Source organism: Salvelinus fontinalis, chromosome 17 (assembly GCF_029448725.1).
Source record: "Salvelinus fontinalis isolate EN_2023a chromosome 17, ASM2944872v1, whole genome shotgun sequence".
In the NCBI taxonomy this organism is placed as follows: domain Eukaryota; kingdom Metazoa; phylum Chordata; class Actinopteri; order Salmoniformes; family Salmonidae; genus Salvelinus; species Salvelinus fontinalis.
This window is the reverse complement of record NC_074681.1, coordinates 7,495,647-7,522,018: the sequence shown is the minus strand read 5'-3', so window position 1 is coordinate 7,522,018 and position 26,372 is coordinate 7,495,647. Positions and strand designations below refer to the sequence as shown.

The 26,372-nt window shown below is 44.8% G+C and overlaps 2 protein-coding genes and 2 non-coding genes across 4 annotated transcripts; all 4 read left to right on the top strand.

Annotated features, from left to right (window-relative positions):
• The first annotated feature begins 4,028 nt into the window (after positions 1–4,028).
• On the top strand, positions 4,029–8,816 carry rps8a (ribosomal protein S8a). Its single transcript, XM_055866034.1, has 6 exons — positions 4,029–4,129; positions 4,936–5,042; positions 5,334–5,433; positions 6,055–6,230; positions 8,011–8,140; positions 8,665–8,816. The coding sequence occupies exons 1-6, from the start codon at positions 4,126–4,128 to the stop codon at positions 8,772–8,774; spliced, it is 627 nt and encodes a 208-aa protein (XP_055722009.1). The 5' UTR covers positions 4,029–4,125; the 3' UTR covers positions 8,775–8,816.
• LOC129814621 (small nucleolar RNA SNORD46) lies at positions 5,111–5,217 on the top strand. Its single transcript, XR_008753332.1, has one exon. It is a non-coding gene; the product is annotated as a small nucleolar RNA SNORD46 (small nucleolar RNA).
• LOC129814620 (small nucleolar RNA SNORD38) lies at positions 5,522–5,590 on the top strand. The gene has a single exon (XR_008753331.1). It is a non-coding gene; the product is annotated as a small nucleolar RNA SNORD38 (small nucleolar RNA).
• A 6,464-nt stretch (positions 8,817–15,280) lies between the features above and the next one.
• On the top strand, positions 15,281–25,600 carry acadm (acyl-CoA dehydrogenase medium chain). The gene is made up of 11 exons (XM_055866033.1): positions 15,281–15,390; positions 16,057–16,162; positions 18,082–18,179; positions 19,349–19,519; positions 19,910–19,990; positions 22,141–22,271; positions 22,465–22,573; positions 23,186–23,326; positions 23,554–23,649; positions 24,071–24,319; positions 24,815–25,600. Exons 1-11 carry the CDS (start codon positions 15,376–15,378, stop codon positions 24,884–24,886), a joined length of 1,269 nt encoding a protein of 422 aa, XP_055722008.1. The 5' UTR covers positions 15,281–15,375; the 3' UTR covers positions 24,887–25,600.
• The last annotated feature ends 772 nt before the right edge of the window (positions 25,601–26,372 follow it).

Here is a 26,372-nt window from a genome sequence, read left to right as displayed (position 1 = left end):
AGAGAGAATGACCACTTGGGAGAGATGAGGATCCCGGTGCCACCACCCCGCTGACCAGAAGGTCTCGGGGTGTGCGAGAACACGTGGGCAGACGAAGAGAGAGCAGTAGGAGTAGCAGTGTTATCTGTGGTGAGCCATGTTTCCGTCAGTGCCAGGAAGTCGAGGGACTGGAGGGACGCATAGGCTGAGATGAGCTCTGCCTTGTTGGCCGCAGATCGGCAGTTCCAGAGGCTACCGGAGACCTGGAACTCCACGTGGGTCGTGCGGGCTGGGACCACCAGGTTAGGGTGGGCGCGGCCACGCGGTGTGAAGCGTTTGTATGGTCTGTGCAGAGAGGAGAGAACAGGGATAGACAGACACATGGTTGACAGGCTACAGAAGAGGCTACGCTAATGCAAAGGAGATTAGAATGACAAGTGGGCTACACGTCTCGAATGTTCAGAAAGTTAAGCTTACGTTGCATAAAAATAAAAATAAAATAAAAACTTCACTGGCATAGAACTGAACTCAGTCCTCATGAGAGCACGCCTGCGCACCAGAAGGGTTCAGGCGATCTTATCTTGCCTCAACCACTTTCGGCAGGGGGGGATGGTATCCGTCCTAACCTGCCAACACCTGTTGGGCTCGATGACGGCGGCCTCGTCCATCTCCGGCCTCTTCAACTGTGTTTCAACTCCCACTGCACCCAAAGCTCCACCGTCACCGCCAGCTGCGGGTGACCGCACAGTGCCTCAAGGCATTGTTGAGGTGGTGCTGTCACTCCTTTCTCTCAGGTGGGCTGGAGATGCTGAGGATGTGCTGCTGGGAGCTGGTCAGCACAGATGCCTCCCAGATCGGCTGGGGAGGTGTGACCAAGGGCAGGTTGGCCAAGGGCTGTTGGCTACCCACTTGGAGCAGCAGGCACATCTATACACTAGTGCTCCGAGTGGTACTGCTGACTCTGTGGTCTTTCCTTCCACATCTGAAGGGAAGACATGTACTGGTGAGAACGGACAACATTACAGTGGTGGCTTACATCAACCATCAGGGTAGACGGAGGTCGCACCGCCTCCATCTTATGGCACGGGAGCTCCTTCTCTGGGTTCAGGGACGTCTGGCGTCTCTACTCGCAGCACACGTACCTGGCATCCTGAATGTGGCAGCGGATATGCTCTCGAGGGAGAACCCGCCACCTTGGGACAGGAGCCTACATCCCCAGGTTGTGCAGCACCTGTGGGACCAGTTCGGGAGGGTGCAGGTGGACCTGTTTGCCTCCCTGGACAATCCACACTCCCCCTGCGGTACTCCATGTCGGAGCCACTGCCCTCGCTCTGGGCTTGTTCTGGCTCAAGATTGGCCAGGGCTCGAGCTTTACGTATTCTCCCCTGATCTAGGCTGTGCTGAGCAGGACCAGGTTGGCAGAGAATCGTCTGCTTCTGGTGGCCCCATACTGGCCCAGACAAATCTGCTTCAGCCTTCTCATGTCACTGTTGTCTGGCACACCTTGGCAACTTTCCCTGAGACCGGACCTGCCCTTGGCAACTTTCCCTGAGACCGGACCTGCCCTTGGCAACTTTCCCTGAGACCGGACCTGCCCTTGGCAACTTTCCCTGAGACCGGACCTGCCCTTGGCAACTTTCCCTGAGACCGGACCTGCCCTTGGCAACTTTCCCTGAGACCGGACCTGCCCTTGGCAACTTTCCCTGAGACCGGACCTGCCCTTGGCAACTTTCCCTGAGACCGGACCTGCCCTTGGCAACGTTCCCTGAGACCGGACCTGCCCTTGGCAACGTTCCCTGAGACCGGACCTCCCCTTGGCAACGTTCCCTGAGACCGGACCTGCCCTTGGCAACGTTCCCTGAGACCGGACCTGCCCTTGGCAACGTTCCCTGAGACCGGACCTGCCCTTGGCAGCGTTCCCTGAGACCGGACCTGCCCTTGGCAACGTTCCCTGAGACCGGACCTGCCCTTGGCAACGTTCCCTGAGACCGGACCTGCCCTTGGCAACGTTCCCTGAGACCGGACCTGCTGTCTCATGCCGGTGGAACTCTGTGGCATCCAAGGCGGCACCGCCTCCGTCTGTGGGCTTGGCCACTGAACAGCACCAACGGTCCATGTTAGGACTACAGGAGGGTGTAATGAACACCATGCAGAACGGACCTGCCTTTAACCCCCAACATAGTCTGTGAAAAAGAAGTACCACACAAACTATACATGGATATTGGTCCAAGACCTTGTCCTTATTTTATTTTTGTCCCTCAACAACTAGGACTATGCCTTTGAGTTTTTCTACAACCGCCGGTTCTGCTCTTGGTGCTCTGGTATGGAGGTTGTGCAGTACGTCCTCCAATACCTGCAGTCTCGCTTGGATGAGGGCTTGACAGCCTCTACACTGCGGGTATTTGGCTGCTATATCTGCCTGCCATGTGGGGTGGATGGACAGGCCAGTGGGATGCCATCCCTTGATCTCCAGGTTGATGAAGGGGGTTCGTCGCCTGTGTCCAGCTAGGACTCGCTCAATGGCGAGCTGGGATCTGGATGTGGTCTTGGCAGCTTTGGCAAAGCCGCCTTTCGAACCGTTGGAGTCAGCCTCCCTGAAACACCTCTCTATGAAGGTGGTTTTATTGGTAGCGATTACTTCCATGAAGAGGGTGGGTGAGCTCCATGCTCTTTCAGTAAGTTCTGAGTGCTACTGGATGGACCCCAGGGGGAGGAGTATATCTCTCTGCCCCAACCCTTCATTCCTCCCAAAGGTTCTGTCTGACAGGCATGTGAACATCCTTAATATCCTGTCTGCTTACGACCCCCCCCCCGGCAGTGGCGGGGGAGTCTGGGCCTCCCTCTGGCATGCTGTGCCCTGTGAGGGCACTGGCTGCCTATGTGGAGCGGACACGGTCAGTGAGACAACAGACCAGCTCTTTGCTATGGTGAGAGTCCTCGGGGCTGGGCTATCAAATCAGAGGCTCTCTCACTGGAAATGTGGAAACGATTTACGACAGCATACTTCCTGGCTGGCAGGCCAGTGCTGGGATCTGTTGTGGCACATTTGACACGCGGTGTGTTTGCGTCCTGGGCTCTACTGAGAGGAGTGTCCCTCGCTGTTGTCTGTGCTGCGGCCAGCTGGTCTTCCTCTTGCACCTTTGGTAGGTACTATCGGGTAAATGTGGCACCTCCCTCTGCGGTTGGTTCAGCGGTCCTGGGCATCGCCTCCCCTTCCGGGGACTGTGCCGAGACCCCCCCCCCCCTTCCACATTGATGGCCCCTGCATCTCGGTCCTGCGCTGGGACTTCGCCGCTGGCTGGCCAGGTCCCTCTAGCACCGACTAATCTGGTACGTGTATACCAATATATTGAAACATAACGAATGTTACGTATGTAACCATGGTTATGTGAGCTATTTGGATCACTCCAATCCTCTACGGTGCTACAGGCGCCTCAAAAATGATGTAGAGAAGGTGTCGCGGCCATGGGGTCTATATATAGGGGCGGACCACAGCTGTGACACACAGGTGTACACAGGAGTAAATCTGGAAATCCTCACTTCGGATGTATCCCTCCGCCGCGGAGTGATACCAATATATTGGAGTGATCCAAATAGCTCACATAACCGTGGTTCCATACGTAACCTTTGTTACTCCAAGCAGTTTAGTCATCTCAACTTGCTCAATGTCCACATTATTTATTACAAGATTTAGTGAATGATTTGTCCCAAATACGCTGCTTTAAGTTTTAGAAATAATTAGGGTTAAGGTGGTTGGGAGAAGACCGAGTGTGTGCAAAGCTGTCATCAAGGTAAAACGTGGCTTCTTTGAAGAATCTCAAATATAAAATATATTTTGATTTAACTTTTTTTGTTTTTTGTTACATGATTCGATATGTTATTTCATAGTTTTGATGCCTTCACTATTATTCTACAATGTAGAAAATAGTCCAAATAAACTCTGTAATGAGGCGTGTCCAAGGTTTTGACTGGTACTCGGAAGTATACATTTCTGCAGTAATAGTTTTGGGGCTTTCAGATGGCGGTAGTCACTGGTTCAGTTTGCGCTCATGTGTTTCTAGAGTTATCGTACAGTCTCGCGATATCTGACACCTTCAAACTTCCCCATGAACCTTTGCGTGTTCTCTTTCTAGCCGGCGCCTGAGAATGGGTACGTGTTTTCATCCTCCGGTCGCTGCGAGAATCCTTGTCCATCACTTGTTTTACATCAAGAATATAACTATAATGGTTTGGCAGATTATATTTTATTTGAATATCTACTGGAATGTTGTTGAATTGCACTAATATCCCCATAGATTATTTTTTTCACTGAATTATTGTAAAAGGATGTCATGTTACAAGATGGCGGCTCTCATGGGCTTGTCTAGCTGACTTGCAATTGAGCATTTGCAGATAGTTCTCAAATTGCCTCTTGTATTAATAGTTACCTAGTTTAGTCTACCTTAGAGCTAAAATACATTGCTGTGTTGCGTTGTTTTGGTAAACATTTTGCTGGCAAGTCTTGCTCGTTAGCTAGGGATTTTAGTTGTAAGCTAGCGATAGGCCTCTGGATAAGTTTTAATTTTAAATATTATAAACGCTCTCTATTTAGTACCTCTTTTACTAATTCATCTATCGACTAAATCGTTTAATGCTTACGAAGATATGTGTATCTACTGGACTATGTTCAGTGATTAACGGGGTACTTTTCTTAGTACTATGCTAATGTTGGGCAATGTGCTACTCAATCACGCTAGTTAAGGCGAACGTGCTAGCGGTACATAGGTAGTGGTACACTCATTCGGAGAAGCTTTGTGTTTGAGTGAATATGATGACAATTAGGTTTCCCAGATTACTGTGCGGATAACCACCTTGGAGAACTGACACTCGCAAACACAATGGCTTTCTTTTGGCTTGAATGTTTTTTTGTTGCGGAGTTTGTCTCTTTCTCACTCGTGTCTTGTATCTCTGGCCCAGGTATCTCTAGGGACAACTGGCATAAACGCCGCAAGACCGGCGGCAAACGCAAACCCTACCACAAGAAGAGGAAGTATGAACTGGGTCGTCCCCCTGCAAACACCAAGGTAAAGATGCCGAACACGTGTTGCGGTATTGTGGACAGTGGCAGGTAAAATGAGAGTTGATAGTTTGTGGTGTGGATGATTACAAATTGACCATAGGTAGGTCTGATTTGACCGTTTTGGTTAAAGTTTTAGGACCTACCAATGACCCGGACTGTCATAGTTACACTGACACACCTATGCCAAACAATGGGACACATGTGGCCACCGGCTATCCCTATGCACGTAATGCAATGATTTCACTCATGATTTGTTTGGTTTGTACAACAACAAAAAATGTTTCTATTGTCCTAGATCGGACCTCGCCGTATTCACACGGTGAGGACCCGCGGCGGCAACAAGAAGTACCGTGCTCTGAGGGTCGACCTGGGTAACTTCTCATGGGGCTCTGAGTGTAAGTTTCCATATGGTCGTTCTGCTATGGATATCAGCTGTTATATCAGCTGTACACATTAGTTAAATCTACAAGGGTGTCGTGAGTCTTTCCATGAAGATAACCATGTCCAGTTCTGCTACTGAATGTTTGTGATGATGTTCGTGACTCTGAGAAAGACAAAACGCTAGATTCACCCATGAAACGCAATGTGTTTTGAGAGCTCAATTAATTTCGCTTGATTTACTACCTACATGTGTGCATTTGACCATAATGTTACTTTTGAAATGTAAACTTATACTGAACATAACATGCAACAATTATCCAATATTTTATTGAGTAAAAAATAAACAGTCAATTGAAATGATTTATTTAGACCCTAATTGAGGGAATACACATACCTTAAAGGTTGGGGCAAGGATGCCATGGATTCTATTTCGGCTCATGAAACGTGACCAACACGTTGCCTTTATGTTTTTGGTTCCGTGTAAATTTAGCCATTTTTAAAGCTACGTAAACTCTCACGAGCCTGTGTTTATTCCAGACTGTACTTGAAACCCTGTTTCGTAACTCAAGTAATTTTACCGCTACACCCACCGGTGGGAATGTTGGTGTTGACATGGTCTTGTGTTCATTTTGCAGGCTGCACTCGTAAGACCAGGCTCATCGATGTGGTGTACAACGCCTCGAACAACGAGTTGGTGAGAACCAAGACGTTGGTGAAGAACTGCATCGTTCTCGTTGACAGCCTGCCTTACAGGCAGTGGTACGAGGCCCACTTCGCCACTCCTCTGGGACGCAAGAAGGGAGCCAAGCTGGTACGTATAAGTCCCAAATGGTTTTATGTAGTGCACCTGTTTTGGTTTTGATATACATTGAACAAGAAATGTAAATGCAACATGGAAAGTGTTGGTTCCATGTTTAATGAGCTGAAATAAAATATCCCTGAAATGTTCTCAAATTTGTAAACAATCCTGTATATCCGTTAGTGAGCATTTCTCATTTGCCAAGATAATCCATCCACTTGACCTGGTGTGGAATCTCAAGAAGCGGATTAAACCGCATTATTACACAGGTGCACCTTGTGCTGGGGACAAGGCTGCTCTAAAATGTGCAGTACTGTCGACACAATGCCAGATGTTTCCAGTTGACGGGACCGTGCAATTGGCCTGCTGACTGCAGGAATGTCCACCAGAGCATTTAATGTTTCTCTATCATACGCGGTTTAAGTGGGTAAATGCTCACCTTCGATGGCAACTGGCGTAGTGTGTTCTTTACGGGTGAATCCTGTGTTTCAACTGTGCCGGGCAGACGCCATGTATTGCCGTGTGGATGAGCGGTTTGCTGTTGTCGCCGTTGTGAACAGAGTTCCCCGTGGTGGGGTTATGGTATGGGAACATTTTCAGCTTCCAGGAATTGTCTATAATTCCTTGCGACATGGGGTTGTGCATTATCATGCTGAAACATGAGATGGTGGCGGTGGATGCACGACAATGGGCAACTACTGGAAGCTGAAAATGGTCCTGTTCTTTCATGACCTGCATACTCACCAGATATGTCACCTATTGAGCGGGATGCTCTGGATCGACTTGGTCCAATTCCCGCCAATATTTGGCATCTTTGCACAGCCATTGAAGAGGAGTGGGACAACATTCCACAGGCCGCCATCAACAGCCTGATCAACTCTATGCGAAGGAGTTTTTTTTTTTACCTTTATTTAGCTAGGCAGGTCGGTTAAGAACAAGTTCTTATTTTCAATGACGACCTAGGGGCAGATCGACCGGATTTGTACCTTGTCAGCTCAGGGATTCGATCTTGCAACCTTTCGGTTACTAGTCCAATGCGCTAACCACTAGGCTACCTGCAGCCCCTGAATTTGTGCTGCGTGAGGCAAATGGTGGTCACACCAAAACTACATGTTTTCCTTAAGGTATCTTTGACACACATTTGCAGATCTGTATTCCCAGTCATGTGAAATCCATAGATTAGGGCCTAATGAAATTATTTAAATTGACTGATTTCCGTATGTACTGTCACACTCTAAAATAAAATTTGTATATTTACTGTGTAGAACAGTGAACAGCTTGTGGTTGTCTCTAATTGCAAAACAAATTCCTTAAATGTGTGCTGCTTTTGGCCACCGCGTCTGCCGGTATCCACTACAACCAGTCAACAGAATCCTTAATGTAGAGTACTACTTTGACCCAGTCACCAGCTGACTGAGTCCCAAAGCCAGTACACTTCCCGTGATTTTTTTGTGTGTGAAACATTGTCACTATGTTTATAATCTCTGGTCTTTTGATGGAGATGCCCCTTGTCCACTTCGGCCTCTGAATGACCTTGGGTTTTATTACCAGAACTGAGTGAAACTAAATATACTGGATAATTTATTTTTGCGGACAAAATTCTGTGTTATTAGTAAGCCGGGGGGGTCAACTGCACTAGTTGACCCGTTGACAGGTATAAACGGTTCAGTGAAATGCTTTCATGCAGACTCCTCAACATGCAGACTCCTCAACATGCAGACTCCTCAACAATGTATTCGATATCGTACAAGTATTCCATTGGTGCCCATCGTCTTCATTTCCTGTTTTTCAGACTCCCGAGGAGGAAGAGGTGATCAACAAGAAGAGATCTAAGAAGATTCAGAAGAAGTTTGACGAGCGCAAGAAGAACTGCAAGATCAGCCCTCTCCTGGAGGAACAGTTCATGCAGGGCAAACTCCTCGGTGAGTCTACAACCTCTGTTTCTCACTGGGCAGCACTGAAGGGATGACTTGTATCAGCGCTCCTATTCTGAAATGCTTGGTCCATTACACTCCATGTACTAGTTGTTGTGGGCTTTAATCCTGGTACTCAAGGCGTTTAGTTTCCAGTCAGTCCTAAACACTCTTGAGGTATCTAATGCTTTTTAGTCTGGGTCAGAACTGTGTGAATCGGGTGTCATGGTGCAGGGCTGGAATAAAAGCCTGTGCTCTTTGTATCTTTTGGGATTGGATTTGGGGCTCGTTTCTCCCCAGCACTTAACACCTTATTGATCCAACTTCCATCAGTTGAATTGTGTGGTGCTGGGCTGTAACTAACGGGTGTGAGGAACACTGCATTACAATGTGATGGTCAATTTATTCATGATATCTGAATCCTCGGCGACAATAAATCCCATGTCAATTTTCTGGTTGGACTTTCTGTTAACTTCTAATTAGTGTTTCTTCTCTGACTTGGTAATAATTGTTCTTTCTCTCCTCTCTCCCAGCCTGCATTGCTTCCAAGCCCGGCCAGTGCGGCAGGGTGGATGGCTACATTTTGGAGGGCAAGGAGCTGGAGTTCTACCTGAGGAAGATCAAGGCCAAGAAGGGCAAATAGATCTGCTGTTTGATACCATGTCAATAAAAACACACAAAAGTCCCACAAGCTTCAAGGTCTTTCTTTTCGATGTAACTAAATCAATCTTACACTCGGACAGGACATGTTGAATGTGCCAGCGGTGCCCAATTTACCTATTATTCAAACGTTCCATCCACACTTCATGTCAAAAGGTGTCGCTGAAATAGAACTTGGTTCTGTTTGGGATGTTTGTCGAGCTGCGAGTCCCGCCTCAACCATCTACTCCTCGGGAAACATTCAAACCCTGGTGGGTATTTGATAGACTGCTACTGAGGAGAGGAATCTTCCCTTTATATCTGGATTAACTATAGATGTGCCAAGAGCATCATTTTGAGGTCATGAATTTAATGTTTTCATTATTTTCGGTTACGTCTATACTTTATAGGCCTGTGAGAAACAAAAATTAAAAGCTTAATTTAAAGTTTTGGTTTCATGAGCTGCAATAACATCCCAGACATTTTTCATACGCACAACTATCTTACCTCCAATGTTGTGCACTATTTTGTTTGCTTTGCTGTTAGTGAGCATTTCTCCTTTATCAGGATGATCAATCCACCTGACAGGTGTGGCTGATTTTAAACTGCATGCTCATTTTATTTGTCACATCACATACGTGTTTAGAAAATGCAATTGCAGGTGTAGTGCAAATGTTTGTTCTCAGCTCTGACAATGCAGTAATATTTAACAATAGACCTCTAGAGGACCGGAGTTAAGTAGTGTTTGGATGGGTGATGTCAGCGCAAGATGAAGCTACAGTGTACATATGAGTTGAAAATATGGTAACATTAAAGTGGCCAGTGATCACAAGTCTATGTATATTGGGCAGCAGCCTCTAATGTACTGGCTATTTAAGTCTGATCGCCTTGAGATGAAAAGCTGTTTTTCAGTTTTAGTCCTAGCTTTGATGCAGCTGTACTGACCTTGCCTTCTGGGTTTTAGGTGCTAAGCCACATTTCTACAGCCTCCTGAGGTTGAAGAGGCACTATTGTGCCTTCACCACACACTGTGGGTGGACCATTTCAGTTTAACGCAGAGGAATTTGACGCTTTCCACCTCCACTGTGGTCCTGTCAACGTGGATGGGCGGTGGTGCACCTTGTACTGAGGGCAAAATGGCACAGTTTTGTCACAACATAATGCCACGTATGTCCCAAGTTTTGTGGGAGCATGCAATTCACATGCTGACTGCAGTAATGCCCACAAGCGATGTTGGCAGTGAATTGAATGTTCATTTCTCTACCATAAGCCGCTTCCCAACATTTTATAGTTTTTGCCAGTACAGGCAACCACAGCACGTGTATGGCGCCATGTGGGCGAGCGGTTTGCTGATGTGAACGGAGTACCCCATGGTGGGGTTGTGGTCTGGGCAGGCAGGCATAAACTACAGACAACGACCGTAGCTTTCGCTATGGTCGTAGCATGATAATGCAAGGATCTGTACACAATTCCTGGAAGCTGAAAAATGTCCCAGTTCTAACATTGCTTGCATACTCAGCAGACATGTTGCCCATTTGATAGGGATGGGTGGGTTCCTTTATAAATGTAATCTGTTAGTAGTTACCTATCATATTGTAATCAGTAACTTTGCGATTACCCCAAACTCAGTAACGTAATTTGATTACATTCTGTTACTTTTAGATTACTTTCCCCGTAAGAGGCATTAGAAGAAGACAAAAATGTATGTTACCAATTGAACAACATTTTCTTTTAACCTTTATTTAACTAGGCAAGTCAGTTAAGAACAAATTCTTATTTTCAATGACGGCCTTGGAACAGTGGGTTAACTGCGTTGTTCAGGGGCGGAACGACAGATTTGTACCTTGTCAACTCGGGGATTCGATCTTGCAACCTTTCGGTTATTTGTTCAACGCTCTCCAATGTTAAAGTTTACATAGCTGGCCAAATATGTATGTTACATTTTACTTTATGGTTATTTAGGCTAACCTGACGCTTTCTACTACGTATAATAATACAATTAAATGTTATCTTTATGTATTAAACCAAAGTCTATCAGAATTCCAATAAATGTAATACCCATTGATCTTCTAGAATAGGACATGGTAATATGGAAGTGTAGATTAGCCAAATTGTTTAACCTGAGCATGACCCCAAAACTAAGGACTTATTAGCCAGCCCTACTCTGTTGTTTATGATTTTGTTGTCATTGAGGACTGATTGGGCACATTGCGTTAAAAAATAAATGCTGAGCTCATGGAATGGCATGCTTTGAGCATGACTGAAAAGTGCTATTAACACGTGAAAAATGAATGCCATATGCTACATTTGCTATAGGCTTATTGTTTACCTTTTAGTTGGTGACACTTAATCTTGATAATATGCAGCTGTTTAAAGGGCAAATCCACAGATGAAGCAATAACAAAATGGCAAACCCCGCCTCTGTTTTGATAAAACGCTGAGGGTTGGGCCTGGAGAAATGTAACCACTCTCAGATTAATAGAGTTTAGGACTGACCGTCCATTATATCAAAATGTTTTAACCATGTTAAGAGCCTTTACAGTGTTTGTTTACGTTTACAATGTTTACCAAAATTGGAGAAAAACAAGGTTATATTTTGGGTTTGACAGTTGAACTAAGATCAGGAGGCATTTCTAAGTTCTATTATTCAAGAATATACACAGTACCAGTCAAAAGTTTGGACATATCTACTCATTCCAGGGGTTTTCTTTGTTACAGACATCAAAACTATGAAATAACACATGGAATCATGTCGTAACCAAAAAAGTCTATATTATATTTTATATTCTTCAATGTAGCCACCCTTTGCCTTGACAGCTTTGCACACTCTTGGCATTCTCTCAACCAGCTTCATGAGGAATGCTTTTTCAACAGTCTTGAAGGAGTTCCCACATATGCTGAGCACTTGTTGGCTGCTTTTCCTTCACTCTGCTGTTCAACTCATCCCAAACCATCTCATTTGGGTTGAGGTCGGGTGATTGTGGAGGCCAGGTCATCTGATGCAGCACTCCATCACTCTCCTTCTTGGTCAAATAACCCTTACACAGCCTGGAGGTGTGTTTTGAGTCATTGTTCTGTTGAAAAACATATGATAGTCCCACTAAGCCCAAACCAGATGGGATGGCGTATCGCTGCAGAATGCTGTGGTAGTCATGCTGGTTAAGTGTGTCTTGAATTCTAAATAAATCACAGACAGTGTCACCAGCAAAGCACCATCACACCTCCTCCTCCATGCTCCACCTCCATTCACGGTGGGAACCACAGATGCCGAGATCATCTGTTCACCTTCTCTGCGTCTCACAGATACGACAGTTGGAACCAAAAATAAAAAATGTGGACTTATCAGACCAAAGGACAGATTTCCACCGGGCTAATCTCCATTGTTCGTGTTTCTTGACCCAAGCAAGTCTCTTCTTCTTATTGGTGTCCTTTAGTAGTGATTTCTTTGCAGCAATTCGACCATGAAGGCCTGGTGAAGGGCATAAAGGGGGGAAAAAGTGACATCCTCAAACTGCTTATAACAAACTGTTTGTGATACTGAAATTATAACTGTGATACTGAAATTATCACGACTGTTATTTAGGAAAAGTCAAGGATGGGGGACGTGACTTTGAAAATGGCAGAGCAGCAAGGATGCAGAACTCTGGATTCCTTACATATTAGATTTATCTGGATTCCTTAAATATTCTTAGATTTATCTGGATTCCTTACATATTCTTAGATTTATCTGGATTCCTTACATATTCTTAGATTTATCTGGATTCCTTACATATTCTTAGATTTATCTGGATTCCTTACATATTCTTAGATTTATCTGGATTCCTTACATATTCTTAGATTTATCTGGATTCCTTACATATTCTTAGATTTATCTGGATTCCTTACATATTCTTAGATTTATCTGGATTCCTTACATATTCTTAGATTTATCTGGATTCCTTACATATTCTTAGATTTATCTGGATTCCTTACATATTCTTAGATTTATCTGGATTCCTTACATATTCTTAGATTTATCTGGATTCCTTACATATTCTTAGATTTATCTGGATTCCTTACACATTCTTAGATTTATCTGGATTCCTTACATATTCTTAGATTTATCTGGATTCCTTACATATTCTTAGATTTATCTGGATTCCTTACATATTCTTAGATTTATCTGGATTCCTTACATATTCTTAGATTTATCTGGATTCCTTACATATTCTTAGATTTATCTGGATTCCTTAATTATTCTTAGATTTATCTGGATTCCTTACATATTCTTAGATTTATCTGGATTCCTTACATATTCTTAGATTTCTTCGGTTCGCGTCTAGACCTTAAATTATTTTAGCTATCTGCCCCAACTCGGGTTGCTGGAGATAATATTTCTGTTAGCATTTATACTTTTTGAACTAAAACAATATTCAATGGGGAAAAACAGGCCATAGACTTGAATGGTAAAGAAATATATAGAGACTGTGTTTAAGCTATCAACTCCAAACCAATGTTGATGTTTTAGACTGCCCCAAATTAGGTTACTTGAGAATGGGATTGCATTTTTACTTTAAATGAGCTACAAATGAGTTTGAATGGCAACAATAGTGCCATATACATTGGGGACATTTTGAAATACATATCCATGCAACAACATTTTCTTCAGGAAATTGACTTTTCTATACTAAACAAAAATATAAACGCAACATGTAACAATTTCATTGATTTTACTGAGTTACAGTTCGTATAAGGAAATCAGTCAATTTAAATAAATTATAATAAATAATCTATGGATTTAACATGACTGGGAATACAGATATGTATCTGTTGGTCACAGATACTGTACCTTAAAAACGATATATTTAACTATATTTTTGTGCAATCAAATTGCCATCGATAAAATGTAATTGTGTTCGTTGTCCGTATTTTCTGTCTGCTCATAATCCCATTGTCATCACGGGGCACTCTGTTCACAGAGTTCACCTCAGCAAACAGCTTGCCTACACGACTTCATACACGTGGTCTGCGGTTGTGAGGCCGGTTGGATGTACTGCCAATTCTCAAACACGATGTTGGAGGCGGCTTATGGTAGAGGAAGGAACATTCAATTATCTGGCAACAGCTCTGGTGGACATTCCTGCAGTAAACATGCCAATTGCGCACTCCCTCAAAACTTGAGACATCTGTGGCATTGTGTTGTGTGGCAAAACTGCACATTTTATAGTGGCCTTTTATTGTCCCCAGCACAAGCACTGTGTAATGATCATGCTATTTAATGAGCTTCTTCATATGCCACAACTGTCAGGTGGATAGATTATCTTGGCAAAGGAGAAATGCTCACTAACATTTGAGAGAAGCTTTTTGTGTGTATGGAAAATGTCTGCAGTCTTTTATTTCAACTCATGAAACATGGGACCAACATTTTACATGTTGCGTTTATATTTTTGTTAAGTGTAGTTTGTACTGTGAACAGTTGGCTGAGGACACACTGCATCGACCTCTACTCTGATAGACCTTTACTCTGATAGCCACGAGGCTCATAGAACGGTCACACGACCATTAATCAGGCTGTGTGACGTACTGTATATATTTTACAACCTGTCATTTTCTATTCCGTGTAAGGTGTATCTTTCCATGAAACTGTTAGTGTGAAACTGTATTTTCCCACTTTGCTTGATCTTGACCTTGTTATATAATTATGACAGGACAAGAGCTTATCTTGTCAATATTATAACTACCCTTGCCAACATCACATTCCTGACTTATCCAACATGATAAATATAGGTAATAAAATATCTATAAGGAAAATATATTATTTTAAGATTATGTTATATAATTGTATTTAATAAAATTCACTAATTTGTTCACAATCAAATAACATCATTATTGTCCTTACACAAACTATGGTTAGTATATACAAATATCAATTATTGAATATAGCATTTAATTAAATTATTTCAAATTATTTATTTTGTAAAATGAGAATATTGTGTTATTGTAATGGATATCTGCACAGAGGAAAAGACGAAGCGAGAGGGTTTACTCCGCCCAAAATCTGTTCACGAAAATAAAACCATGAAGTGAGGAATTTTTATATGGAAGTCAATAAGTACGTTTCCATCCACAGTTTTTAATGCAGTAAAGTCATACAATATATTTAAAAAATCAAAACAGGACGTTCCGGTACAATTGTACGAATGCCGAAAGATCATTTATTTTCTTTATGCAGATTTTAGAATATTCGCATGAAAAAAAATTCTCGCCAATTGGATGGAAACCTAGCTAATGAAAACGTGTCGAATTTGGTCAACAACATTTCTTTATTGTTAATTTTCACATTGGCTAGAATGGTCTCACCTGATCTCGCCTGCCTTCCATCTCTGAGGACATTGTCCTCAGAGACATATTTATAAATGTCGGTCACTCGTCTATCTTGTCAATATTATAGAAGGTCTTTGTCTTAGGTAAGAAAGTAGGTGAAAAGTCATCTCCCGACTGACATAACGTCATGTGACAGAACCCGCAGCCCTGATTGGATGAAACATGTATTTTTTGTGTGGGACGAACGCGATGTGGGTACTCAAGGATTTTACGACACGGACGTCTGAAGTGCAGCAATAGCAATGCTTTTCAACAAGGTAAATACAGCTAATAAACAAATAACTGACATGCTTTAACAGTTAATGAAGATGTCTTTAAGCTTTGTGTAGTTCCTAGTTGACAGGTTTCTCGAGAAATCGAGATCTTTTCACATTTGACAGCTGTCTTACTAGCCGAGAAAATGCAGCTAGCATTAAGTTAGCTAGCTAGCTATAACGTTAATTAATGCCTAACGTTAGTGTGAAAGGCATTGGTTCCTTTCTGCGCCACATGCTCGCTTTCTGATAGATTATAGCGTTGCCGTTTTGTTGTGAAAATGTGTTATAAACTAGCTAGTAGACGTGACGCAGCTAACCCCATATTCAAACCATTTCAATCAACCTCTTGGTGTTGTCCATTGTTGACGTAAAAGTTCTGCCATTCTTGTACACCTTCTAACTACTGTAGACCAGAAGTAAAGATCCCTCTAAAATCCATTAGAAATCGTAACATTTGACCTACCTATAGTAATATGCTTGTATTCATTAGCTAGTGGGATGAGGTCTCTCTGCTTGTGTCCCAAATGGCACCTTGTTACCTATGGGCCTAGTAGTGCACTACATGGGGAATTAAGGTGCCATTTGGCACGTAATCACTGTGTCACCTTGGCTCTTGCACAGCCATAAGGTTGTAGTAGTAGTTGATTTGTTCTACCTCTCCTCAAGGCTCTGAGAGGGGGTGTGCAGTCTGTCCTGCGGCTCCAGAGTACCAGTGCTGCAGCCGTGGCTGCTACCGGCTCTCAGAATGCTCCGTCAACAGGGTTCTGCTTTGGTGAGTATGGGACAGGGTTCTGCTATGGTGAGTGCTGGACAGGGCTCTGCTATGGTGAGTGCTGGACAGGGCTCTGCTATGGTGAGTGCTGGACAGGGCTCTGCTATGGTGAGTGCTGGACAGGGCTCTGCTATGGTGAGTGCTGGACAGGGCTCTGCTATGGTGAGTGCTGGACAGGGCTCTGCTATGGTGAGTGCTGGACAGGGCTCTGCTATGGTGAGTGCTGGACAGGGCTCTGCTATGGTGAGTGCTGGACAGGGCTCTGCTATGGTGAGTGCTGGACAGGGCTCTGCTATGGTGAGTGCTGGACAGGGCTCTGCTATGGTGAGTGCTGGACAGGGCTCTGCTATGGTGAGTGCTGGACAGGGCTCTGCTATGGTGAGTGCTGGACAGGGCTCTGCTATGGTGAGTGCTGGACAGGGCTCTGCTATGGTGAGTGCTGGACAGGGCTCTGCTATGGTGAGTGCTGGACAGGGCTCTGCTATGGTGAGTGCTGGACAGGGCTCTGCTATGGTGAGTGCTGGACAGGGCTCTGCTATGGTGAGTGCTGGACAGGGCTCTGCTATGGTGAGTGCTGGACAGGGCTCTGCTATGGTGAGTGCTGGACAGGGCTCTGCTATGGTGAGTGCTGGACAGGGCTCTGCTTTGGTGAGTGCTGGACAGGGCTCTGCTTTGGTGAGTGCTGGACAGGGCTCTGCTATGGTGAGTGCTGGACAGGGCTCTGCTATGGTGAGTGTTGGACAGGGCTCTGCTATGGTGAGTGTTGGACAGGGCTCTGCTATGGTGAGTGCTGGACAGGGCTCTGCTATGGTGAGTGCTGGACAGGGCTCTGCTATGGTGAGTGCTGGACAGGGCTCTGCTATGGTGAGTGCTGGACAGGGCTCTGCTATGGTGAGTGCTGGACAGGGCTCTGCTATGGTGAGTGCTGGACAGGGCTCTGCTATGGTGAGTGTTGGACAGGGCTCTGCTATGGTGAGTGCTGGACAGGGCTCTGCTATGGTGAGTGTTGGACAGGGCTCTGCTATGGTGAGTGCTGGACAGGGCTCTGCTATAGTGAGTGCTGGACAGGGCTCTGCTATGGTGAGTGTTGGACAGGGCTCTGCTATGGTGAGTGCTGGACAGGGCTCTGCTATGGTGAGTGCTGGACAGGGCTCGGCTTTGGTGAGTGCTGGACAGGGCTCGGCTTTGGTGAGTGCTGGACAGGGCTCGGCTTTGGTGAGTGCTGGACAGGGCTCTGCTATGGTGAGTGCTGGACAGGGCTCTGCTATGGTGAGTGCTGGACAGGGCTCTGCTATGGTGAGTGTTGGACAGGGCTCTGCTATGGTGAGTGTTGGACAGGGCTCTGCTATGGTGAGTGCTGGACAGGGCTCTGCTATGGTGAGTGTTGGACAGGGCTCTGCTATGGTGAGTGCTGGACAGGGCTCTGCTATGGTGAGTGTTGGACAGGGCTCTGCTATGGTGAGTGCTGGACAGGGCTCTGCTATGGTGAGTGCTGGACAGGGCTCTGCTATGGTGAGTGTTGGACAGGGCTCTGCTATGGTGAGTGTTGGACAGGGCTCTGCTATGGTGAGTGCTGGACAGGGCTCTGCTATGGTGAGTGCTGGACAGGGCTCTGCTATGGTGAGTGTTGGACAGGGCTCTGCTATGGTGAGTGCTGGACAGGGCTCTGCTATGGTGAGTGCTGGACAGGGCTCTGCTATGGTGAGTGCTGGACAGGGCTCTGCTATGGTGAGTGCTGGACAGGGCTCTGCTATGGTGAGTGCTGGACAGGGCTCTGCTATGGTGAGTGCTGGACAGGGCTCTCTGTGAGCAGCTGTTGGGACAGAGCTCTCTGTCAATGCATACCTGTGTATTTATAGACTTCCTGTCTCTCTCTCTCTCCCCTTCTTCCCTCCCTCCCTCTGTCTGACCATCAACAGAGATGACAGACCAGCAGAAAGAGTTCCAGGAACTAGCCAGGAAGTTTTCCCGGGAAGAGATTGTCCCTGTTGCAGCAGCCTACGACAGGAGTGGAGAAGTGAGTAGAAGACATCAACCTGGTGCTCAGCTCTTTCTCAACCTGTTTGTATACCGAGCGGTGGCGTCCTTTCTCAACCTGTTTGTATACCGAGCGGTGGCGTCCTTTCTCAACCTGTTTGTATAGCGAGCGGTGGCGTCCTTTCTCAACCTGTTTGTATAGCGAGCGGTGGCGTCCTTTCTCAACCTGTTTGTATAGCGAGCGGTGGCGTCCTTTCTCAACCTGTTTGTATAGCGAGCGGTGGCGTCCTTTCTCAACCTGTTTGTATAGCGAGCGGTGGCGTCCTTTCTCAACCTGTTTGTATACCGAGCGGTGGCGTCCTTTCTCAACCTGTTTGTATAGCGAGCGGTGGCGTCCTTTCTCAACCTGTTTGTATAGCGAGCGGTGGCGTCCTTTCTCAACCTGTTTGTATAGCGAGCGGTGGCGTCCTTTCTCAACCTGTTTGTATACCGAGCGGTGGCGTCCTTTCTCAACCTGTTTGTATACCGAGCGGTGGCGTCCTTTCTCAACCTGTTTGTATAGCGAGCGGTGGCGTCCTTTCTCAACCTGTTTGTATAGCGAGCGGTGGCGTCCTTTCTCAACCTGTTTGTATAGCGAGCGGTGGCGTCCTTTCTCAACCTGTTTGTATAGCGAGCGGTGGCGTCCTTTCTCAACCTGTTTGTATAGCGAGCGGTGGCGTCCTTTCTCAACCTGTTTGTATACCGAGCGGTGGCGTCCTTTCTCAACCTGTTTGTATAGCGAGCGGTGGCGTCCTTTCTCAACCTGTTTGTATAGCGAGCGGTGGCGTCCTTTCTCAACCTGTTTGTATAGCGAGCGGTGGCGTCCTTTCTCAACCTGTTTGTATACCGAGCGGTGGCGTGCTTTCTCAACCTGTTTGTATACAGAGCGGTGGCGTCCTTTCTCAACCTGTTTGTATAGCGAGCGGTGGCGTCCTTTCTCAACCTGTTTGTATAGCGAGCGGTGGCGTCCTTTCTCAACCTGTTTGTATACCGAGCGGTGGCGTCCTTTCTCAACCTGTTTGTATACCGAGCGGTGGCGTCCTTTCTCAACCTGTTTGTATACCGAGCGGTGGCGCGCTTTCTCAACCTGTTTGTATAGCGAGTAGCTGTCAGTTCAGCCAGCAGCTGCTTTGTATTGGACCACATACCCTAACCCTTTTTATCCCACAGTATCCTTTCCCCATCATCAAGAGAGCATGGGAGCTGGGCCTGATGAACTCTCACATTCCAGAGGACTGTGGTGGAATGGGTCTGGGCATATTCGACTCCTGCCTCATCACAGAAGAGCTGGCCTATGGTTGCACAGGAGTTCAGACTGCTATCGAAGCCAACTCTCTTGGTGTAAGTTCACATTGTCATTTGAGCTGTAAAACTAAAAAGAGTGAAAAACCTAAGATTTTTGAATCTAATCCAAGTGTTCCAGGTTTTACATGTATAGTGGATACATGGCTAAGTAGGTCTTAAAATAATCCTGCTGTGAATTGGAGGTTCATAGTGGCTGTTGGTCTGCAATACTGTCATCTTGTAACCCTGGTTCATCCTGAGTTCTTCTTAGGCTGGTAAAAGTCAGACTTTCCTCAAATTCTCTGGTTTTCTAGAATTCCTGGTTGGAGGATTCCTAGATTTCCTGCTTATTCTGGAAAACCGTGGAATTGTGAGAGAAAAAAACGTGACTGTATTTTTGCAACTCTATTCAGGAATTAAAGAGCTCTTTCTGTTTCTTCCTCACAGCAAATGCCAGTGATCATAGCAGGTAATGATTTCCAGAAGAAGAAGTACCTGGGCAGAATGACAGAGGAACCTCTCATGTGTGTAAGTGTTCATATGAAATACAAGAAGGAATTAGGGATGTGACAAGTGGGAAAACATTTATTCATTGTTTTATGTTTTCCCTTAAAATTATAAAAAAAATATAAAGCAAATCCCCGTGAATTCACAATATCCATATGGTTCTATTACGTTTGCGTCATGGTTAAGCATTGCACCTGTACTACTGTTACAGTACCTCAATACAACCTGGCGATGTTAGCATTTTACCAATTTGTCACGTAACTTCTCAAAGTATTGCCGTACTGTACTTCACTGTTGTCGCTTGCCTTTCTCTGCCATTTGTCCAACTGTTAATGTTTATGAGGATGACGTAGTGGTGGAGAGTCAACTCCTGGTGTAGACTCCCATTTCTTGAGTGTCAAGATTTGATTCCACTAGGAATTGACTCCTGAGATTCAGTATTTTTTTGGAACGGAGGAGACTGATTGATTGCGGTTCTTACACAAACACTCACATCTTGTATAGCGAGAGAGGGGAGGGACACCGTATAGTAGGGCCAGGGTATCGCGATACTCGTCAGTATTGTGGTTAGGATACAAAACACGAAGCAGATTTATTTTCTTTATGAAAACAGTTCTAATGTTGGAAACGCACATCATGAGGATGTCATCCAGAGAAGGGATGTGGCAATTTTGCTTAATGTTTAAACAGCCATTTTTAAAAATTGGTGTTCCGTTAAAACGATTTAAAAAAGAATCATAAAATTCCATATCAATGCAGAATAATTCTCTGATTAGGAATGTACGACTGCTAGGGACAGGCAATGAAGTTCTATCTACCAAATTTTATTTGTCACGTGCTGAATACAACAGTGAAATGCGTACTTACAAGCCCTTAAACAACAATGCAGTTTTAATTAAATAGAGTTAAGAAAATATTGACTAAATAAACTAAAGTTAAAAGTAACCCGATATTTACATAACAATAACGAGGCTATATACAGGGGGTACAGGTACTGTGTCAATGAGAAAGGGGGGTACTGGTACTGTGTCAATGAGAAAGGGGGGTACAGGTACTGTGTCAATGAGAAAGGGGGGTACAGGTACTGTGTCAATGAGAAAGGGGGGTACAGGTACTGTGTCAATGAGAAAGGGGGGTACTGGTACTGTGTCAATGAGAAAGGGGGGTACTGGTACTGTGTCAATGAGAAAGGGGGGTACTGGTACTGTGTCAATGAGAAAGGGGGGTACTGGTACTGTGTCAATGAGAAAGGGGGGTACTGTGTCAATGAGAAAGGGGGGTACTGGTACTGTGTCAATGAGAAAGGGGGGTACTGGTACTGTGTCAATGAGAAAGGGGGGTACTGTGTCAATGAGAAAGGGGGGTACTGTGTCAATGAGAAAGGGGGGTACTGTGTCAATGAGAAAGGGGGGTACTGTGTCAATGAGAAAGGGGGGTACTGTGTCAATGAGAAAGGGGGGTACTGTGTCAATGAGAAAGGGGGGTACTGTGTCAATGAGAAAGGGGGGTACTGTGTCAATGAGAAAGGGGGGTACTGTGTCAATGAGAAAGGGGGGTACTGTGTCAATGAGAAAGGGGGGTACTGTGTCAATGAGAAAGGGGGGTACTGTGTCAATGAGAGAGGGGGGTACTGGTTAATCCACAACCCTTTCCAGAGACATAGGCTACAGTAACAGGGCAATAGCCTGAAAAGTTATTGCTGCTATTTTTTTAAAGTACCGCATCTCTAGACGTATAATTCTTCTCCGGCGTAAAAGGTTGTATTTGTTCCCTGACAACAATAAACGTATCTGATTTAATGTGTTTATGGTATTGTAGCTAGATGTGTTATTTACATTAAACGTCTTGGTAAGTCACGTTATTCAACAAACTTTTTAACGTGTATATCTTTTTTTTAGTAGAGTAGTCTGCCGCAGCTAGGTCGTTTTTTTATTATTTGATTTGAAACCGTTCTGGTTGCCTAGTGATGGAAGTTAGTCCTGCTTCAGAAGCGGTAGTCCTTTACAGTAAAATGCCTGTCCATCTCCAGGGAAGGTTTCCGCCACATTCCGTTATATGTCTGAAAAGGGTAATCGATACAGGCTACCGGTAAACCTACTGTAATTCCACGAGAGAGATCAAATATTTTGTATAGTATGATAAGAAAATGCTGACTGTGTGTTGACTGCCAGGCGTACGGTGTGACGGAGCCTGGCGCGGGCTCTGACGTGGCGGGCCTGAAGACGCGGGCGGAGAAGAAAGGAGACGAGTACGTTGTTAACGGGCAGAAGATGTGGATCACCAACGGAGGCAAAGCCAACTGGTGAGAGGAGACACGCACACCACCATTTTGAAAGTGATTTGTCAATAAAGACAATCTTCCCCCATGCTGAACACATTAATGCCCCTTGGTGAATGAAATGTTTTCTCTAGAAAAAGATGAGGATTGTCTTTTTTAAAGTTTCTTCCCCAGGCAGCATGTGGTGTGATTATGACCGGCTTGTCAATGCTCACAGGTATTTCCTGTTGGCCCGTACTGATGCAGACCCTAAGTGTCCAACCAGCAAGGCTTTCACAGGTTTCATCGTAGACGCCGACTCACCTGGAATACTAGTTGGCAGGAAGGTAAAGATCTGGCGTCTCAATGGCTGATCAATTATATCACTCTGTCACCACCACGCCTCGATCAACAATTCTACGTAGTAGTGACTGGATCTATATTTTGTTGTTGTTGCGCAGACATGCCCAATGATTTAGCTAGCTAGAACTTATAGAATGACTTACTTGTGTATGCTGCAAACTATAGAGGATCTGAGATTGGCGTCTGAACATGTTACTATAGTAACCTATAATATTGATGTGTGTGTAGGAGTTGAAAATGTTACTATAGTAACCTATAATATTGATGTGTGTGTAGGAGTTGAACATGTTACTATAGTAACCTATAATATTGATGTGTGTGTAGGAGTTGAACATGTTACTTATATTTTTATTTGACCTTTTATTTAACTAGGCAAGTCAGTTAAGAACAAATTCTTATTTACAATGACGGATACCGGGGAACAGTGGGTTAACTGCCTTGTTCAGGGGGCAGAACGACAGATTTTTACCTTGTCAGCTCGGGGATTCGATCTTACAACCTTTCGGTTACTAGTCCAAAGCTCTAATCACTAGGCTACCTGCCGCCCCAATATTATAGGTAACCTATAATATTGCTCTGTGTGTGTCTGTGTGTAGGAGTTGAACATGGGTCAGCGGTGTTCAGACACCAGAGGAATCACCTTTGAGGATGTCCGGATACCCAAGGAGAATGTTCTGATTGGAGAAGGAGCTGGCTTCAAGATTGCCATGGGAGCCTTCGACAAGACCAGACCACCAGTGAGTCATTGTTTCCTAGACAACACGGCGGGCTGCATTGTTTGACACCACTGCGGTTGGGTTTGCAAAATTCCCGGTAACCATCCCAAGGTTTTACAGAAATCCTGGCTAAAGGATTGCAGGGTTTTGTGCTTAAAAACCTGGGAATTGTGGGAAAGTTACCAGAATTTTGTAACTCTTATCTGCTATATTATGAGTTAGTGATGAGAGTTCCTCTGTGCATCCAGGTGGCAGCAGGCGCTACTGGTCTGGCTCAGAGAGCTCTGGATGAAGCCACTGGCTACGCTCTGGAGAGGAAGACCTTCGGAAAACTCATTGCTGAGGTTCATCACTTTTGTTTCACAGTTCCACATAGAAATACATGAAGCAATGTCAGTATGGGTATTAGCATGTTGCCTTACTGAAGATGAAGAGATTCAGTCTCAACAAGAGCTCATCACAATTGAAAGTACTTTGTAGTCTGAGGAAACTGGCCCTAGTGCTCTAAGGGTTGACCTTTGGCCTCATACCATTGATAATGCTACTGCAGTCTCCATTTGAAAGTGCCTTTTTTGTCAGGATTAGACTTAATCTTAGTCTGGGGAAACTGGCGGTCCGTGTTCAGTTCCTAGCCGTCATGATTCTGTATCCTATCAGAGGCATATTTATTCTTACATGGCAACATCTCTCGTCTGAAAGTTCCAAAACGTTGCGTCCTGGTAAACACATCTCAATACTCTGAGGTTTGACTTCCCCTCCCCACAGCACCAGGCGGTGTCGTTCCTGTTGGCTGAGATGGCCATGAAGGTGGAGCTGGCCAGGATGGGCTGGCAGAGGTCAGCGTGGGAGGTTGACAACGGGAGGAGGAACACATACTACGCCTCCATCGCTAAGGCATTCGCCGGAGACATCGCCAACCAGGTGGCCAGCGACGCCGTGCAGGTGTTTGGAGGAAACGGCTTCAACTCGGAATACCCCGTAGAGAAACTGATGAGAGATGCCAAGATCTACCAGGTGGGGGCAGTTCTACCTCATCTACTGTTTAAAAAAAAAAAAAAAAAAGTTCTGTAAGAATACTGAACGACCAATTAGTAGCCTGCACCACTATTGTTGTATGCATAGAGTTATCTGACCAAGGGCCCGTATTCACAAAGCATCCGAGTGCTAGAATTCGTTGTCCCTTTTTTTAGCTCATAAGGAGTAAGACTATATGGATGGAAGGGACCTGATCCTAGATCAGCACTCTCACGTTGTGAATTCGAGACCTGGATAAACTTGGTCCTAGCTTTAGACTACTTCCTGGGTTGTGTTCAGAGGTACATTACCACCTGAATGAACTTAACCAATCATTTTTTTGGTTTCCGTTGCAAAATGTTTAGCCACGTTGTGCCTCACTGAACACTTCCCTAGTCTGGTCAACTGGTTAGGGGAAAAACTCCTGGCTTTTAATGTATGGAAAACTGATAGACTTCATTGGAGACATTTTGACGTCTGCTTCTTTCATTCCAGATCTATGAAGGCACCGCCCAGATCCAGAGACTTATCATCTCCCGTGAACACTTCGGCAGGTTCAAGAAATGAGCTCCCAACACCTGTCAAGTCACCAGTTCCGTCCTCTCTGAATGAACACCTGTTGTCTTCCTTCCCGGTTTCTGTTCTACCTTTTTTAACATTTTTATTTTATAGTCATGATCAATACAACTCAGGATGCAGTCACACCTGGGTCAAATACAGGATGTCAAGTACTGGCGACGTGTTGGATAGAACTTGAGCGACAAGCTGGGTGGGGGCAGCATAGCTGCGGCACCCCCTTGGAAATTATAAATACATTTTTAAAAAAATCGCAGCCTGCAATTATGGGATTATTCGGGTGGTTCTATTGTCCCAGACATGCTAACTCGTATGTCAAAGTATTTGTGGTGCATCAGATATGGCACACTCTGCTTTTTATATAGTTCCCTACTTTTGACCAGAGTTTATGGTTAAAAGTAGTGCACTGCATAGGGAATAGGGTGCGATTTCAGACCAACACTTTTGACTGAAGTGTGGAATGGAGTGCAGAATGTGGCCTTACATCACAACAAACCACATGCCTTATTACCCCCTTTTGGTTTCAACGTTCAACTGTAGCTGGAGTGTTAAATGGTTTTGTGTGAAGAAGATTGTAACTTGTGAAAATATAACCGATCAAATGAGTTGGAAACATGTAAAACGTTTTCTAATTGATAAACCTCAAGACAGTCCACCTCAACTTTATCAGCACTTTGTTGAACTGTAATAAACTATGTATACTGATTTAACTTGTATTGTAATTATTACTTTAGTCATTGTACATGAGAAGACTATAAGGAAGTACTGTATAGACCCCTTTCCAGAACACCACACACAGACGTTACGCACAGATGCGCGTCATTCTTGATGGCAGAAAGAAAGCCACGGCCATCTGCACACATTCAACATATCTTAGATTTACGCTTTTATTCTAAATAAAATCACTTTTGTTATTAGTTATTAATAGTTATTTTGCAAAGATTATATTTGGTTGTGATCTTTGCAAAATAACTATTTTGGATGCAGCAGGTAGCATTCTAGCTTACGCTCGATATATAGCTGTAACGAACGCTAGCCAAAGAGCTATTTTACTGCTTGGAAGTGTTTTAAGTATAACGCAGTTGATTTGCGATGACACAAACATATTAAGCAAGACATTCATACGAACTTTAAAATCTAATTATAATCCGAAAGTAGTGTGAAATGCACTCATAAGCAACATGTAAATATACTTTTTTTTGTTGGCGTTCTGCAAGAACTCCATTGTTCTGCCACCAACTTGAGGCAATGTTTGCAAACACAGAAAGGGGTCTTACAAGAAATAGCTGATCTATTGGGATTTGGAAAATCCTGTTAATATTTTTCACCACTTTATGTTCACCCAGCGTTAGATCTATTTACTCAAAGAAACACGTTTGACAGCACAGCAAAAGCCCCCCGGTTGTCACTGGCTTCCATTTATTTAACTAGGCAAGTCAGTTCAGAACAAATTATTATTTACAATGACGGCCTACCA

Coding starts and splice junctions, on each gene's coding strand:
- rps8a (XM_055866034.1), top strand. Junction 5,434..6,054: donor CTTCTCATGGGGCTCTGAGT/GTAAGTTTCCAT, acceptor TTCATTTTGCAG/GCTGCACTCGTAAGACCAGG. Junction 6,231..8,010: donor GCAAGAAGGGAGCCAAGCTG/GTACGTATAAGT, acceptor CCTGTTTTTCAG/ACTCCCGAGGAGGAAGAGGT.
- acadm (XM_055866033.1), top strand. Junction 16,163..18,081: donor GTCAACAGGGTTCTGCTTTG/GTGAGTATGGGA, acceptor GACCATCAACAG/AGATGACAGACCAGCAGAAA. Junction 22,272..22,464: donor AACGGAGGCAAAGCCAACTG/GTGAGAGGAGAC, acceptor CAATGCTCACAG/GTATTTCCTGTTGGCCCGTA.